The 17,971-nt window shown below is 35.1% G+C and overlaps 1 protein-coding gene across 3 annotated transcripts; it reads right to left on the bottom strand.

Annotated features, from left to right (window-relative positions):
* Nucleotides 1–1,918: 1,918 nt before the first annotated feature.
* LOC120340513 (ovochymase-like) lies at nucleotides 1,919–17,145 on the bottom strand. 3 transcript variants are annotated; one of them, XM_039408788.2, is made up of 27 exons: nucleotides 17,025–17,145; nucleotides 16,459–16,570; nucleotides 16,055–16,126; nucleotides 15,063–15,169; nucleotides 14,864–14,991; nucleotides 14,372–14,470; nucleotides 13,804–13,975; nucleotides 13,037–13,191; nucleotides 12,592–12,720; nucleotides 11,803–11,935; nucleotides 11,072–11,253; nucleotides 10,493–10,702; nucleotides 10,205–10,330; nucleotides 10,006–10,109; nucleotides 9,855–9,931; nucleotides 9,366–9,524; nucleotides 8,738–8,880; nucleotides 8,198–8,338; nucleotides 7,845–7,984; nucleotides 5,906–6,109; nucleotides 5,524–5,626; nucleotides 5,061–5,151; nucleotides 4,204–4,372; nucleotides 3,685–3,878; nucleotides 3,251–3,432; nucleotides 2,629–2,721; nucleotides 1,919–2,150 (listed from the first exon to the last, which is right to left on the bottom strand). In XM_039408788.2, the coding sequence occupies exons 1-27, from the start codon at nucleotides 17,086–17,088 to the stop codon at nucleotides 1,941–1,943; spliced, it is 3,699 nt and encodes a 1,232-aa protein (XP_039264722.2). In that variant the 5' UTR covers nucleotides 17,089–17,145; the 3' UTR covers nucleotides 1,919–1,940. The 3 variants fall into 3 exon arrangements, with proteins under 3 accessions (XP_039264722.2, XP_077975836.1, XP_077975837.1); XM_078119710.1 differs by lacking the exon at nucleotides 17,025–17,145 and adding an exon at nucleotides 16,656–16,880 and having other exon boundaries at nucleotides 15,063–15,155; XM_078119711.1 differs by lacking the exon at nucleotides 17,025–17,145 and adding an exon at nucleotides 16,656–16,674.
* Nucleotides 17,146–17,971: the final 826 nt, after the last annotated feature.

A 17,971-nucleotide genomic window follows, 5' to 3' on the forward strand; every position in this document is an offset into this window, starting at 1 on the left:
TGTCTTTTCCCATTGCAATATTCCTTTACTGATATTCGATAATATGACGCTCATCTGACATAGTTCTTAAAGTGTGTAGATGGGTATAATCTTTTCCACGCTGTTCAGATGGGAATGCGCGAATATATATAAGAATTGCTAATATTGGTTTGCAATGCGATGAAATCCCATCTTGGCATTTTTGCTTCTCGCAATTGCTGCGTATACTTATCGGGGAAGTTCTGTGGCGTGGTTATCAAATGAGAAAAAAAAACATGGGAGTATTTTTCTACTTCTCTACTACTATCAAACCTTGACATTTTGTGAAACCTTTTTTCCATGCAACCTTTTTTTAAAACATCCCCAACAACCACAATTAATTCTGTTATTAAACTTTCGAAACAAACACATAAAATCATCAACAGATGCAATATCACCAAGTAGATATTGCTGAATTGATCTTTAATTTACCATTTTTCATTTTCATTTTTCAATTCTTTTTGGTAAACCTGTTATCTATCGTAAATACAGCACATTTGACAATGTTGTAGTGTGACTTTTTTGGCCTCACATTTTTGATATTTGTAGTTAGGGCTCTTGGGGCTCTGTCAAACAAAGTTACATACAAAATATTGGTTGTAAATTGCAAAAACATGATCATGTTGTTGGAATAACTTGGCATTTTACCACCCGTATATCATTCATTGTTGAGAATATTAATAAAATTTAAAAATCCGTTTTCATGAAATTTTTGTTGTAGCTGAATTCTAGGGACAGCATGACAACAGGCAAGAGAAGCATGGTCGCCTTTTTTAGCTTATGACAGGGTTTCTTAATAGGGGACCCCGTCCTCCTTGGAGGCCGCTGATCGGTTATCTGGGAGCACGAACAAACAGATGGAAATGCGAATATATAATAACATAATACATAATAATATAATGTTTTTTCATAGAAGAGAAGAAGTAAAAGTGTTGAGAGACTTTGGTAGTTTGAAAAGCATTGGCATGGAACATAAGAATGAACTACATTCTTTCCCAGGGATATACTATAAAATGTAGCAATTTTCTCATTCTTGTTCTTGTGATATCATTATCTTTCACTGCTTCGTCGTGATCATCCCGCTGCATAGCAATTCTCGCTAACAAATAATTGACTGTTCTCCACCGGGTGTATATCCACTTGAACCACTGGCGACTGCATTACCAGGCTTGTATTGTTAATTACAACAAAAACGAGTATTTTGAAATAGTACTCTTTATTTTACGCGTATGTTTCGACAGTATTTTCATATACTGTATATGGGTCTCGACCCAAAGCTGGGCTCAACAAATACCTAAAAGTTATTGATTTTATTTCCTAGTAAATTTGGTGCTTGCGTAGTTTGTGCACCAAGATTGCGCACAACCTGAACATAGTATTGCAACAGGTTATGCTTCAGGTTGTGCGTCATTATGATGCACAGGTTTGACGAAAAACACTGTTACAAATATCGAGCCGTAAAAAAAATTGCTCAAGGCTGCAAACTCCACACCCATGTAGAAATGATGGGCAATGACCCCAAGATGAATAATCACAGATAAAAAAAACTTTATGTCTGAAATCAAACTTGGGCCAAAAAGGTCCCCTTATCTGCCGGACTAATAGTTTGGTGGGGAATTTGAAAGACGCTGTTTTCAGAAAAATTTAATATATATTCAAAATACTATTTTTTATTAAACTCATAAATGTTTGAAAAAATTGATTACGCATTTCATCCATGAAACACCATTTTCCTTTTCTGGATTTCCATAAAAATCATCTTGTGAGGTATATCCGATTTAGACCAATGTTGACGTTCCACGTATTTTTTTCATCTCCTCTGTGATTGGTCTCCTATTGAAGGCCTAGTAAAATTCCTTTTGAAAAACCGTACTCTAATATTTTTAATAAAACCATTACGCACATACCAATAGGAATTTATTTTAAGATCCGTCGGTGTAAAATATTTGTAATATTAGTAAAAAAGTAATCATATATAAACTAGAAGCATATTTCGAGACTGCTGATCCTTGAACGAACACAAATGAACCATCAAATCCAATTCTTTCATCAACCATCTCCCCGACAAAATCAATCAGAACCTCTTCATCCAGAATTAGAAATGTTTTAGGTGTTGGTGGATCGAGACATATCTAAATATAACGAGAGAGCAATGCCCAAATACATGGATACGAATGTCGCACATTATTACTGGTACGGCCAAAGTCGATGAAAAGAACGACGGACAAGCGTGGTGGAATATAGAGCTTTCATAATCCATACAAATGTGTTTATAAATATGAATAAAACATGTTTTAGGATGAAATATCGGATTCCATGGGATTCATAAAATGACTCATTCGCAAAAACCAAAATAACCTTATCAGTCGGCATTGAAATGTATCCACTAGTTGCGAAGAAATGCCATGTTTCAGCAACAACAACCCAAACAAGAGCAAAAACAATTTTGCAGTCAGTACACTGGACTCAATATAAAAAGGCATTTTGGCAGGAAATATTCTATACAGTTGACAATGTAAATACAGTTTGCATATTGTGCCGTTATCGTTTCTTAAAAACAAACTATACAAAAAGAGCTTATTGTTTTGAAGATATATAAAAATCTACTACCGTTTCGTTTTTGCTTCCGTAAAATAACTTGATATTATGTTCCGTGCAATCTATGTTTGATACACCAGTCCAAGGATTTATGACGAGAGAAATCTACAACAAAAGTACGCCGTTATGGTTTCAGTTAATTTTTATTAAATTATTCCTATCAAACCGCTATTTATAAATCAGACATAGGACACTCATTATTTCCTCCTCTCGTTAGAATTGTGGTATGTTTTTAGTATGAATACTCACCATCAGGACATTGGTGAGCTTTTAGATATTTGACAGTACGTCAAGAAGATCTATACGTGTTTTTCTAGTAGTAGGTAGGCCATTTCTATTGGTCAAAACTTCAATTCTAGGTTCTCTTGGACTTGAATTGAGTGACGCAATGATATACCATTTACATAGGGAGGGTTGGTCTACTTAGGGTCGGAACTTTACAAATTAAAATGCCAAAACTCCATCAACAAAAATTTGTTATTTTATGAGACTGAATTTATTATTTTTGATATCTACGTTGGTGTTCTTGAGCACATATGATTAAATTTAGTTTTAAATGAAATTTACCAGAAAATCAAAAATGTTTGAATACTTCGAATATTAATTATAAATTAGTTTGATTCGATTTACTTACAGGGTGGCCATTAGTTCCCATTATTGTCCATTTGCATATCGGCTCTTCGACATTGTCGTCTTTGATTTTACTTCCCGTAAAATTTCCATTTTCATCAACGAAATATAAACTGAAGCACGAAGCTTGTTGAAAAACGTCAAATTCAACAAATGGAACATATTGTTCAAATTCCAGGAAAAATCCTGATCAAAATTTTTTTTGTAATGATTTAAATATTAAATCTGGAATGACTATATAACATTAGATTTCGAAGATCGAGTCGTTATCTCTTCCGAGTTAGTTTTGAGTCAACGTCCATCCAAGACTCAAAGTGGCTCAACTAACCGCCGGTGATTGACTTGACCTAAGTTATTGCGCTTATAGACTTCTACCCAACACTGACAAAATAAACGATGAAAGTGGGATGCAAGATGGAAGAAAAATCGATTTCTTACCAGATTCGTTTCCAACACCGCCGACACTGGTGCTTTCAAATAATATTGTCGCATTTCCAACAATACTGAGAACAATTGGTTCATGCATTGCGCAATAGGGCCCGTACATTTCATCTTCATCGTCTCCAATCTCTGATTTGATCAAAATACTGTCCAAACATGTTCCGTCATCTGAAGCTGCAAGCGACAGTACTCTAAATAGATCGAAAGATAAAAAAGCACATGGGTCGTTCATGATAAACTGTTGTTTTTGCAATTAAGCCAAAATTTACCTTTTTCCCCGAGTAGTGACTCATCAACTTCCAATTTTCAGTAGTTGGAGACTTCAAAATTGCCAGATGGCTATAATTTTTGTTTTGTTCAAATATATATATATAGCTCTATGCCTCTATGGTATCCTATATTTTACCCTGTGCTATTTTAATCTGTGAGACTTTTTATTTTGTAACATCGACCTGAAACCATAATATATATATATATATTTTTTTTATCCTTCTGCTATATATTTGAGCATCTTACTTGAACTCGATAGCTGTGCTCATGTTATGGGTAACAATAGTCCACGAGCATGCCATATATGTAGGATATGGTTCTGGATAGTTTGGATTGAAAAGAACACCACTTTTTTCACTAATAAATGTAGAAGTACCGGAACACGGATCGATTTCTTTGTATCCCACCTTGAAACCTGCGAAGTTAAATAAAAATACACTTTATAATATGAGACATTGCACTTGAAAAATTGTATACTGTACTCCTGATTTTTATACTTCAGCAATGACGGTAATCGCACTGGGACAATGGAAAATAGTTCCATTTGACATAGAATAAGATTTTAAATCTTAAGATTGTTAACACGCAGCCAAAATTTACCATGAACTATCGTCCGGAATGTTATCTTAATGTATATCATATCGTGGTTTAAATGTATTGCGGGCTATTCAATTCCATCTGATTTCCATTCTAATAAGAGAATTTATTTTTAGTTAACTCAATAGTTGCATGGCAAATTCAACCTTCGATATTGCTAATTATCTTGCATAGATGTGGGCTGTGGCAGTTGGAATCCCGTTAGTAAAGACTTGTTTATGTTGCCCCTCACAAATTCATTATGACGCAATAATTGAACAAACGACGTGTATCGCGAATACTCCGGTCGCGGGATTATTCGTCTGAAACGACAGCTTGGTTAAATGTTTTTTATATTCCGTTGAATCAAGTTTTTAGCCTTTCTTCCGACTGGTATATATTTGGATCCGGTTTATTGCTGTTGTATAATAGTAATACCTTCCAATAATGGTGGCAATAAAAATGGAAGCACTAAGGTATACAACTCCAAACCATATGCACATTATGGTTCGCTTCATAATACTGACCGGGATAATAATGTTCCGTTTCGTTGAATATAAAAAATATATCGATCGAGAAAGCTGAAACATCTGGAGGTTTGACGGTTCCACAATATTTCTGAAAATAAAAGACGATAAATGAAGTACAGTGCGTTCATAGTATGGTTTACATTACAAGCATGGGCGCTCCAGAAGTATGTGTACTAATATGGAAGTAACTAATTTTGTTCGCCTACTTTACATCAAGTTGTGTGAAGGGACTGAAACCTATGGGCAGGGGGTATATTCACTTGGCTAACACAGACAATCCCGAACGCGTAATAGAACTAAAATAAGAAAATGGAATAAAATTATGGCATAACTCTAACCTGGTACACATGCTACGGCAGTACCCAAGTATATTTGTTTAAATATAATTTTGGAAACCCAGTTTCATCATCAAAGTGACTAAACAGATGTACTGATTACTTTGAGTCGACGTCAAACTTACTTTTGTGATTTTTGTTGTGTTTGTAGCGGTGTCTATTATTTTCATTGTTATATAATCTTCTCCACATTCACCAATGAGGTTTAGAACGGGCAAATCAAATTCCCTGTCGAAAATTAGAGATGGAAATTTGAGAAATATATCAAAGAATTCAATTTTGTAGTATATTATTCAGTGCTGTTCCTAATATAAGTACCCTAAATTTGTTGGGTAAAATATTACAGATAAATACGGATATTCGTAACCTTTTTTGTATGACTTGATTCATTTTCTTTCGTTTTACTCAAAGTATACCATTACAGGCTGTGAATACTTTAAAAGTAAATTAGATCAACTAAAATTCATATACTTCCATGGAGTAGATAACATATAATTTGTAACTAACTTAAAAGTTATTTCCATAACAGCAGCGGAGTGAGATGCTTGAATCGACCAAGTACAGTTGATGAATTCAGAGCCAATATTTGAATGACTAAGACTTGTGAATGTTCCTTCACCGCCATTTATAAGTTTAAAATCTTCACAAATTGGAGCTGGAGCTGTGGTCACAGGCTGAGCTGTTGTAATCGGCTGCGCAGTTGTAGTCGTACTAAAAAGTACATATGACGTCATAATCATGAAAAATAACAGTAAATAGTATCCAAAGCGTATATATAATATAAGCGAGGCAACGCTCAGACAATGGACGCCATCTTGTGCCTATTGTTCTCGGCAATTTAACACGGCGCCTCATGAAAAGTTCCAAGACAATTATTGGAACATACTTATTATTTTCACTAATATTTGAGGTAAAAAAATTTTGAAGGTCGCGTTTTGAAGTAGAATCTTAGCCGTACATGCTTATATCGTTTCATGTTGGCCAAATTACATTTATAGTACATTAAATTGTCTTTGAAGACAAGTATACCGGTTCCGAGTTGCTTCCGAAGTAAATTAGCCAATCTGATCGTCATAATTAACCATTTGACAATGGCGTTCCTTATGACGTCACAGATTAAAAGTTGTATTTATATGCGAAATTACCGGCCGACCCAACTTTGCCTCAATGGCCGTTTCTACTTTCTGGTTAACATTTTTCGTTTGCCAAGCTCCATAATGCCCTACTGCTCAGCTCCAAGCTGCGCTAGAAGAACAAATGACATTGTAGGATTGTTGCGGAGACATTTTACAGCCTCAAATTGGCGTATCACTATAAATTCTTTGAAAAAATGACCAAAAATGGTTCTACGCTGTGTTTGTAGTCAAATTTAACGCATTAGATAGTTTTTTATTCCTGATTGCGTTATATATTTATATAGCATATATCTTAAAGTTCAAAATCCACCCTTCGGTTTCATTCTAGCCCTTATAACAGCGGACTTATTCGATTCGGTACAACAACACGACAAAAATTTCCCATAAGACCCCATTGTTTCGCGTTTCCCAAATATGGCACAAGATGGCGTCCATGAACTTGTTTAACATTAGGCAAGTTGGTTGCCGGCGGTTGATAGTATCTAGAAGTCGCCATAACAGGACGCCTCATGTCCACGAGTGGAAAGAACATGAGTCACTATACTAGAATGAAAATGCGTATGTCTGACATACTTTATCAAAGTACTATGTTATATTGTTTGATAAAAGAAAATCATTCTGCTAGGTCGCCAGGTTGAGATTATTTATCAGCAAAAAGGTTTTACGGTATTCTAGTTTAGGTAAGTATAAAATGATTTATGTTACATATGAAATATCAAGCTTCGCAAGATCTATACGAACTTTAGAAATAAGAGTTATAGTCTTCCAGTGGCTTCAGCAGTCTCTTAATCACTGAATGTTTGAAATCGATTGGTCATTAGTAGGGCTGGGCATTTTCGAATACCTGATGATTTCAGAATCGAATATTTTTTTCGATTCGAATACTTGGAAGATATATAATTGTATGCGATTTTTTATTGTAATTGATCCTTTCAATGAATGAATTACTGAAAACGTAAAATACATCTCTCAGACAGATTGCTGAGCGTTCTCGCACATTAAGAAACACGTTTTATCAATAACTCACTACAGAAAATATTCATATATATATATGGCAGAATTGCATTGAAAAAATATGGCTTCAATAAAAAAAAATTAAGGAATTCACGTCGACCATTGGCGGTAAGAAAAAAAATAAAACAGCAGCGTTTGAAATTTTGCTCTCAACAGATTCGAATAATTTACTATTCGATTTGAAATGCCCAGCCCTATTCATTAGTTACTGAAAAAAACGATTTTTCTCACAGCAACAACGATTCAGCAAAACGATCGATCTATCCATCGTGTATCCAAAAAGCGTTTAAATTTACATGGGCTCCACTGTAGTGGTTCCTACTGTTGTTGGAGCTGGTGTCGTTGGTTCCATGGTCGGTATTGGACCACTGTTGTTGAAGTTCATTCTTGCCTCATTGTTTGTCGAATTTCGGATCCATTCTCCGTATCTGTTTACCTAGGAGAACAAACGGAATTTTTGCAATTTCTATTCAATACTCTGGTTCGTTTTACTCGTTCGCTGTTTATGTGCAAAGCCTTGAAGTTTGAGTCAAAACGTATAAAATGACCAAAAGTTAAAAAAAAACATTTTACTTGGGAATCGGTTTTTAATGTAAGATCTTCATTCGAACGCATTATATTCACTCGAGACTCAATATTATGGACTTACTCTCGTATAAACTCCAGGATAATTAGCTCTTCCGCAACCCCATCCCCATGACGTCACACCGAGTAACACCCAGTTGAATTTTCCAGATTGTCGACACACCAGTGGTCCTCCCGAATCACCCTGACATGCGTCAATGCCGCCCTGTTAAAAAATATTATCAAAATATCAACTTTCAGATAAATGTGAGTATATGAAAAGAGTTTTCGCTAAGTTCTGAAAACTGCAATGTTCCGTAAACGTAAAAGTACAAACATTGTATTATTTGTATCATTTATTCTCATTAAATCGTCCTTCTATAGCATGGAATTGCATTCTTAAATTGGGTTGTTAAGAGCACGCCAATTGTTTATTCGCGCCAATGGTTTTCCCGCAAAATACATAAACATGACATGGAGCAGGCGTTGGCAATTTTGTAAATGGAAAATTGTTAGGAGAGATATCTCGACCTTTGTTTTCTGTACTAAAATGGGGCTTTTATTGTAGCTAATCGTAGCGATTTGACAATTTACGATCATTCTGCAATATCAATTACAACTATACCTCTAAATATCCAGCACAAAACATGTTTTCTGTGAATTCAGTGAAATATATTTCACCGCACTTTTCTCGCGATAAGAGAGGAATTGGTGCTTCACGAAGAGTCGGTGTTACTACATTAGATCCTTCTTGTTGTTTACCCCAACCTGTAAAACTTGATGTTTATATGCATTTCTATTTAATTATATAGGAATATGTGCGCCGTTCAAATATTTTAAAAGCCAGCAACAATAATTATGGACTTCATTTTTATTATTTGTATGTGACAAGTATATTCACTGCAGACAACGCCGAAAACTATACTGAGTACAATTGTTATCGTTTTCCACAATGCTAATGTGACAATTCTCAAAGAGCATTCATTTTCAAATTTTTGAAAATTCAGCCACTTTTAAGTTTCCGTTATCTCTGATGTATAGCAATATAACCGAAATAACGAACAGATGAAATTTGAGAGATTAGATATTTACTCAATTAGAGAACACTCCAAATAAGATTCAGTTGAAGAGACCTGTAACAATTGGTTAGGGGCCTTCTCCCATCTCGACTATACTCTGCTATACATATATTATATAAAACGATTGTGATTATCTTAAAAAGTAATTGATATATATTCACTAAAATTTCTTACCAGTAGCATAGCATTTTGTTCCAACCTCGAACTCAACATCCGGCGTTGGAACACAGGCAGGTCGAACATATTCAGTAAATCGAAATGGACGTTCCAACTCTAGCAACGCAATATCGTTATTCCAAGTTGCCCCAACTTGGTAGTTGTCGTGAACAATTTCTGGCAAACATTTTTACTTCATCAGTTGAAGCCAATATTTGGAATGAAAGACTACAAAGCATAATGAATATTCAGTTTGTCTGCATTATGTTAATATACTGCACAATATAGCTGTGAGTTTTTTGCAAATCGGTCTAATGAGACGGTCAAGTAAAGGTACAGATATTTAAATAATACGTTCTTTTCTTTATATTTTATTTTTCTTTTGTTACAGATTTTTGATTTAATACTGAATTCTTCTATTCTTCCCCACTATTATAGTTTTCTTAGCAAGTTATATTGTTTCACAATCGTCAAAAATGACTTCCATAATTAGGCAGAAAAACTTACTTTTCAAAACTTTTGCAATCTGCATTTTATAGTCTGTCTGTATATATAAGTGATCTCCAGCAAAAGCATAAAGAACTCTAAAAATAATAATGTCATAATTTTAATAAGATTATAACTTAAAAAAAAAAAAATGGAAAAAAAATTATCATACGGATGAGGAGTACAATGTGCAGCTGTTATAATCCACGAATAAGATATCAGAGTCCCTCCACAAACTATCCGGGTAATTGGCTTTCTATTATTTCTCAAGTTCACCTTAAAATTATCAGTATTGAGAGTTAGCATTATAATAAGCAAAGAAATAGAAAGAACACAAAAAATTTGAAGGTCAAAAAGTGCTACTTTTGTACCTGCCACGGCCACGAATTAGGTATTGACTCATTGCCACCGACTATTCGTCCACCTATCGTTAGAAATTTCGGCAATATTTCCTGTTCTCCGCAATACCCAGTGTGATCAGTTAATCCAATATCTATCTGTAATCATTATTTAAAGTGTAACATGCATGATATAAATATAACGAGCAATGGCTACGAAAAATGCTAATATTATCGTCGTACCAATGAGGTCTTATCTTATTCATTTGTTTGATATTTCTGTATCGCATTAAACGTTACAATATTTTTGTCATAACTTACAGCATCGGGGTAGTTCTCAGTTTCATTGGGTGAAATAAATTTCAATTGAGCATGAAATCCTTTCGCAGTCCACCCCATATAGTTCCACACTTTTAATTCCATGACTGCGTGATTACTTGAGGTAATAACTACTTGATTTTTCGGCGGTCGCATCTCATCAAACGCGTGATAATGCTCAGTTGAAGTGTCAGTACCATCATAAATCCTTAACTTAAAAGAAACGAATAATTATTCGATATTAAAATTGATTAAACTGTTTCCTTTAATCTCAAGAAATTTTTCTTTTTTTGGCGCTCCCATAGTATGTGAACCAAGATGACGGACACCTGAACATAGTGTACTAGGTTAGGCCACATTTTTTTTCCAATTTTCTTTATTTTAGTTCTATTACGAGTTCGGGGGCTAGCTAAGTGACTCCCGTGGTATTTGTACATGAAATTATGGCCTAACTTGGTACACACACTAGGTCCCGGTGTCCGTCATCTTGGTTCACATACTACGGGAGTAGCCTTTTTTCTTCTATTATTACATGGTGTATCTTGTTACGTCATAAAACTATCATAATGCTTTAATACGAACCTCATTCTCCCCTACAACGGTCATTCTAAAATTCATGAAGTCGAACAAAATTTTCTTCCCTTCGGGAGCTTCGATTATCCATAGGCAGCTGTCTCCGGGATTCGTTGTAAAAATTGTAGGATAGCCTCGACTGGAAACTACAATTTCAGTTCGAACATCGCGCGGGCTTCCACAACCAGAATCTGCAAACACGACACATTATTTTATTGGCAATTGTGCTTCACGTAGCCCTTTCTTGGTATGAGTATGAGAAGTTATTGTGACAGGAAACAAAAAAGCAATGCTCTAATATATGTGCACAAAGACCAAAACGAAGCAGTATCTAATCTTTGACAGTATCTTATCAAAAAATTTAGACTTCGCTGAACACCATACCGCTGAAATGCGATCACAGCCCGCCACACGGTGCGCAATTTTTAATTTTGATGATGTCATCACACAAATCTTCAAAAAACGAATGCCATACAGGGAACACGAATTTTTAAAATGAATAGAATAGAATGAATAGAATAGAATGAATGGAATAAAATGAATAGAATAGTCGCCTTCCAGCGACAACAACATTTTAAACATTGAAAAGTAATTGGTCCAGTAGTTGAAGAGAAGGGCGCCTTTTCACAACAACGATAACAAGAAGAAAGAGAATGCTACAACAACAATTTAACAAAATTTCGTGTCCAAATATGGGAATTCATAATACAAACTATATATATATTAATTGGTTCAAATACCTTCGATGCTATGGTGAACAGCCAAAAACGACGCCAAAAATCCAAAGTCTGCCTCAACAAAATCTGAGTTGAATTCTACCGTGATTACGTTAGATTCAGATAGAATTGGCATGGGTGGGAAATTTCCGCAAATCTGAAAAAAATAAAGCGAAAGTGTGTGTGCTTACATTATATATATATATATATTGGTAATGTAAACAACTTATACGGGACAGTGACTGAGGAAACACTCGGATGTGTACGGTACCGCTAGTATAATTCAGTAGATTAATAACTACAACTTTGCAGATTTTATTGCAATCACAGGATGTAACGTAATTTTACATGAGGGCAAGAAAAGTTTGTGTTCTTCATGCTTTTGTCGCAAAAACGACTGTAACAATACACTATTTTTTGTTTATTGTTTGTTTATTTTTTGTTTGTGTTACTCGTCATGTTAGATCCGCTGGTGGCAACAAACCTGTGACAACCAAAACAACGTTAAGTAGAAGCAAATACTATATATATTTGAACTACCTGAACTTACTACCATGCTACGCGCAAATCGGTTTGCTTGACCTATTGGACCTATGTATAGTTGTATTTGAGCACTGATCTCTTAATGTCAATAGTGGTCTTATTTCTTTTTTCAAGGTTTAATATATGTGTCATTTTTCCGTTTTCACACGAGAACTCATTGCATTTTAAATAAAAATTATGATAGGAATGAGAAACTATAATTTTGTACGCTGCGCTGAAAGACATCATCAACTAATGATAATAATGAAGTTTAAAACTATCGTGAATTACGTGTGATATCAAATGTTCCTTCGATGCATCTGTGCCATTATAAACCTTCACCCAATCTGCCGCGCAAAGTCCAAACAGTTCGACGTTGAAATCATCGAATTGCAAAAGGATTTTGTGATTTTCAGGAACCTTAAATGAAATGAAAATAATAAAAACAATAGCGGACAATGTTTAAATATATGGAAACGAAAGTCGCAGAAGGGTACCGGTACTGTAAGTCCTTAGAGAGGAAAGTTCGTGGAAATCGTGACGCATGCGGAAAAGCGAGGCGGAGTAAAGAAGCAATCCTCATTCATCAGACATGAAGTAAACTCAATGATTGTTTTGGTAGTCGTTGTTGTCATAGTTGTTGCCGTTCTCTTCTAATACTGGACCAATTGCTTTGCAGTTGTAAGTGGTTAAATATTGTTGTTGCCTCAAAATCATATGGTACACTATGACTTACGAATATCTTCCAAAAGCATTGAGTGCTCAACGGATAAGTAGTGTTTCCTCCGTCATACAAAGGTGAGGAAAATATTCCACTCGTAGATGTAATATTCACCCCTTCTCCAGAGCATGGATCGCCAGATCGAGAGGTTGGTACAAAAGCGTTCCGAGCTGCGAGTAACAAAGATATTTCCCTCTTGTTAATCAAGGCAAATATCATATTTCAATATACGGGATTCCACTTTAGTAACGCATGCTTGCTGAATATATGTTTTGAAACATTTCTGACTGGCTTAATACGTTATTCTACGAGTAAATGCCGCTTCAAACATTTTAAATAATAATTGATTAACTTTATTAATAATTTTGCGTGATGAAAGTAGTAGATAATCTGGAATACATGATTTCCTTATATTAAATGTTCACATCTGTTGGGGTCGACTAACTTTATTTTCATATTTTTTCATGGAGGTGCAACCACTTGATAGACATTTCCTACATTTACGCCTTCTTATTTTTATCTGAAACACCCATTTAAACCCCTGAATCTAAATGTGATTATGAAACCAGAAATATGTTTTTGGCCATAGATAGGCGGATGTAATGTTAGGATCGTTAACGGTATTTGTTGATAAAACAGACTTTCAAAAAATACCATGCCACTCTCAATAAGCTCTGCCTTACTGAATTAGAGCATGGCCCGTTTTAAAAAGCTATGTTTTGTTTAAAAAGACTACTAAACTCTTAGGAAACGATGCTAAACAATGACATATATTGACTGACCTGCCATTAACATTTCATCTTGGTTTATGATTTTCCAAATCCATTCAAATGATTTCAAGACATTTTCATAAAGACTTAATCCTGCGCAGTTGTGTGGTCGGGACAAAATTCCTTGCACATAAAATAGATCGTCGTCTCGTTTGCAATATAAAATTTGTCCGGGTAGATTTTCCTGGGAAAAGTAGCAACAAACGATGTTATTAAAAACTGAGTGTATATTTGGATTGTTTCATAAAATTGTTGAAACCCGCTTTTCTCTCTTACTAATGGATCAATCGATTTAATATTTTCGGCAATTTAATATGGATGAAGTCTCCAGGAAGCTCTTATTTAATATTTATTATCAAATTGTATTGGAGTTGTATGGGGTTCAATATTTGACCAAAATTCGGCTATTTTTGCGCATGTCACGTGGCATTACGTCAGAGTAGTCCGCCATCTTTTATCAAACGCGGTGCTCGGGCATTATCTTAAAGGCACATTTGACGTCACGATCTTCGTGCTCAGGTATTTGAGCATTTCCATCTTGTTTATAATTCAAATCACATGTACATCATCATATTTTTACCTTGCAATCTTCTGTAATATTCACACACACAATGCCATCCAAATTTTGTTCCGGATATTGAGTTTGGCAGTTGGCCTGGTAAGCTTCAGATATCCCAATCTATAAAGTACTAAACTATTATTCTCATAGGAAAATATACACAAGGGACATAAAATATTGGATGAGAAAGGTGCATCAGGGAGAAGCATTTTATGGGGTACCATTGAAAATAGTCACTGTATGGGGTAACTCTGTATTGTACATGATAGAAATACCAACATTGCCATTGGGGTGAGTTCTGGGACCAAATGTAGTTTGTTCGTGATGCATAATGATGTATAGAGAATATACTCAGAACTATTCAATTTAATTATTCTAAAATACTAAAACTATGTTTGCTCAAATGTTTTTTTATTTTTGTACTCTTCGTAAAATGCAACGATTAAAAAAATCTGGTGTCTCGAGAAGTCAGGCGATCTGACCCAAACGTTATTAGATAAAAGAGAATCTTACTTGAGATGTCGATGGCGAGTTCGCTGTTTTCATTGTAAGTAAGCAATTACCACCAATACCTTGTTGCTCGTGCCTACTCACACATATTGGCTGGATTTCCTCATTAAACTCAATATTTTCTGTCAATTCTGTAAATTTGATAGTTCAACAATAAAAGCAAACCGAGGTTTACATATAACTATTCTAATTTCTTTCTTACCTAGGATAACAGCGTCGGAGTTGGCGTTGTGCAATGAACGATTTACTCTGAATACGTGTATTTCATCAGAGCTTCGAATTTCAGTATGCACGTCTGAAAGAGGGTCCCTTCAATCAGAATATTCAATTTAAGATTGAAAGCTGAAAAACTTAGTGATGTCCCTCTGTTAAACACACACGTACATACATGTGCGCGTTCCACACACATGTGCACACACACAAACATTTGCGCACGACGAATCACACAACTAAAAGATTGTCTCTGAAATTAGCATATTTAAGGAAAGATTGAACGTATTTGTTCGCAAATTTTTACACATAAATAGTCCACGTACACACACAAAGGCCTTCACTCATAAATGAATTAAACACCAATTTGTTGATTAAATCCGTTCTTCTGTAGTGTAGACTCTGACGAAAAGAAACCACTAGTAATTTACCTTAATAATTTGTCGCACATGCTTGTTTGTTTGAAGGCTATTTAAGCACATAAAAAACTACATAATCAATTATGTCTCTTGTCACACACAAGTTTTTGGTACTCCCGAAGTATGTGAACCAAGATGACGGACACCGGAACGTATAGTGTGTGTACCAGGTTAGGGTTAGGCCATAATTTTATTCCAATTTTCCTTACTTTAGTCATATTACGGGTTCGGGGACTAGCCGAGTGACTCCCGTATTATTTGTACCAGAAATTATGGCCTAACCTTAACCTGGTACTCATACTACGTTCCGGTGCCCGCCATCTTTGTTCACATACTTCGGGATCACCCTTTTTTGTCGCGCGTGCTTGTTTATTTGTAGACTCCTAACGCACAGCAAAAACTACAGAACCTAATATGTCTCTGACCACATACAAAGTTTTTAGCAAAATATTCATGTTCACAGAGTCAAAGACCAATTTCATCCGACGGAAACCAAGCTTGAGTTTTTACTTCTGTGACGTAACTGTAGTCATAAATGTTCTGTTGTAAACAAAAAACAAATTACCTTATATTAATGCATTGTGATGATGTCAAAATCCATCTTTTTCCAACAACTGAACCATCGCAAATATAATCACTGTTCCATAAAACATAATACAGCATGAAACATTCCCTATCTTAAATCGCAATATTATATCTTTGTATCATATTTTAATATTTGTATCGATAGTATTTATTAAAAGAAAACTACGTAATGAAAGAATTTCATATAATTTCGCTTTTCTCAATTTTTGAACTGCGTTTAGCCAAGTATATTAACCATCGACATTTTTAATTTGCCGAGTTTAATTTTTGTGTTCGACCAACATTATATAATTGGGAATGCGGAAAAATTATACAGATGCAAATTAGTAATATGGACGGCTAAGACTAGTTAAAAGAGTTACATTTGTATCAATATTTGCAAACCTGCTTTTATATACTTCAACGAGCCAAGGAACTTCACCAGTCCGAATCGATGACACTCCAGTCTCTGGTGGCAGGGAATGGAATCCAGGTCGACGACCACAATCAAAAGCAACTGTAAACACATGAAAAAAGACGAATGACGACCAGAGAAGGAAAAATGAGATAAACCTATAAACTACTTTTAATTATGACTTTACCTTTATCTAGTTCAACTTTGTATTACCATGCATTGTTTTCAGTAGTAGAAAGCCGTATCTGATCAGCGTAGCTTGAACTACCATGGAATTACACGATTCTAGCATTATCTTGCCCACAACAATTCCATGGGGGATTTGAAGCAGCCAGTCCACACATGACAATCAACGTTTACATGAAAGCTAATCCAAATTAATTACGTAAACAAGGGCTGGGAAGTCGCGGAAACTCCGGGGAACTGAAATTACAACTCCGGCTTCAGTGAAAACAAGTTAAACTTTGACTTCACAGCCTTGCGCGCCAGAAATAACAAGATACCGCTTGAATTCACTACTCATATATACTTCAACTAATTTTGTGGTAGAAATTACCTGCATGACGTATCCCCTCAAGTAAAATAAGAGCTCGTAATATTTTACATATTTTCCACATCATCAGCTAGAGAGGCACATTCAATTCCAAGCCATAAACCTATTTTACGTTTGAAATTTATTTCAATACACTAAGAAGATGTAAGCGACATATTTATGACGTCACAGTCAGGATTGATATGTGCATTTCATTTAGTCTTTCAACATAACTAATGCTATATACCAGGGATGGCGAACCTTTTTCGATGAATGGGTCGAAAATAATATTTTTATCGCGTAAAAGAAGAGAGTGGGTCACAGATATTTAATCAATGTTTGTATCTATAAAAAAAAATTCTGAAACAAATCTTCTGAGTTTCTATTGGTGTTGGTGTAGTTTTGGGCTTTACTTATGCAGTACTTCTATCAGGGACTTTTTATGGCATTCGATTTTATGAAATAAGAGTTCGAAAACACGGATATGAATTACCAAAAACGTTTATGACGATGCGGCAAACTATTTCACTGTTCCAAACCGTTTGGAAGGAATTCCACTCTGATAGTGTTATATTTTTTGATCAGTTTTCAACCACATTAATGCACTTCTACACTGCCCCGTTGTTATTTCAGATTTCTAGGTTTTTATTTCAAGTCTGAAATTTTTTTTTCTCAACGGCATTGTAGGCGATAAACTAATAAAAAATCAAAGTGGCATCTAGTTCTCGTATTATCTCGACGTTGCGAGAAATAAACAGATCAATTGCATTGTTATGTCATAAACGATATCAGAGCCAATAGCTGAATAACGGTACACGGCGGTGCAGACTTGCGTCTAAGATTAGGGGTTTTGAAAATATCCATACCGGTCCAAAAATTAACAATTTGAGAATAAGCGATCGCGGCCCCGACGGTACATTATAATAGTTTAGTTATTGGTAGATTAATTTATGACCGGTTTTATCAATTTT

The sequence above is a fragment of the Styela clava genome, chromosome 14 (assembly GCF_964204865.1).
Source record: "Styela clava chromosome 14, kaStyClav1.hap1.2, whole genome shotgun sequence".
Taxonomy (NCBI): Eukaryota; Metazoa; Chordata; class Ascidiacea; order Stolidobranchia; family Styelidae; genus Styela; species Styela clava.

Excerpts from the sequence above, each read along its gene's own strand:
- LOC120340513 (XM_039408788.2), bottom strand. The coding sequence starts at position 17,088 with ATGATGTGGAAAATATGTAAAATATTACGAGCTCTTATTTTACTTGAG. Across the intron at positions 10,331-10,492 it reads CTGAGAACTACCCCGATGCT|ATAGATATTGGATTAACTGA; the intron begins GTAAGTTATGAC and ends TAATGATTACAG. Across the intron at positions 5,152-5,523 it reads ACACAACAAAAATCACAAAA|AAATATTGTGGAACCGTCAA; the intron begins GTAAGTTTGACG and ends TTTTATTTTCAG.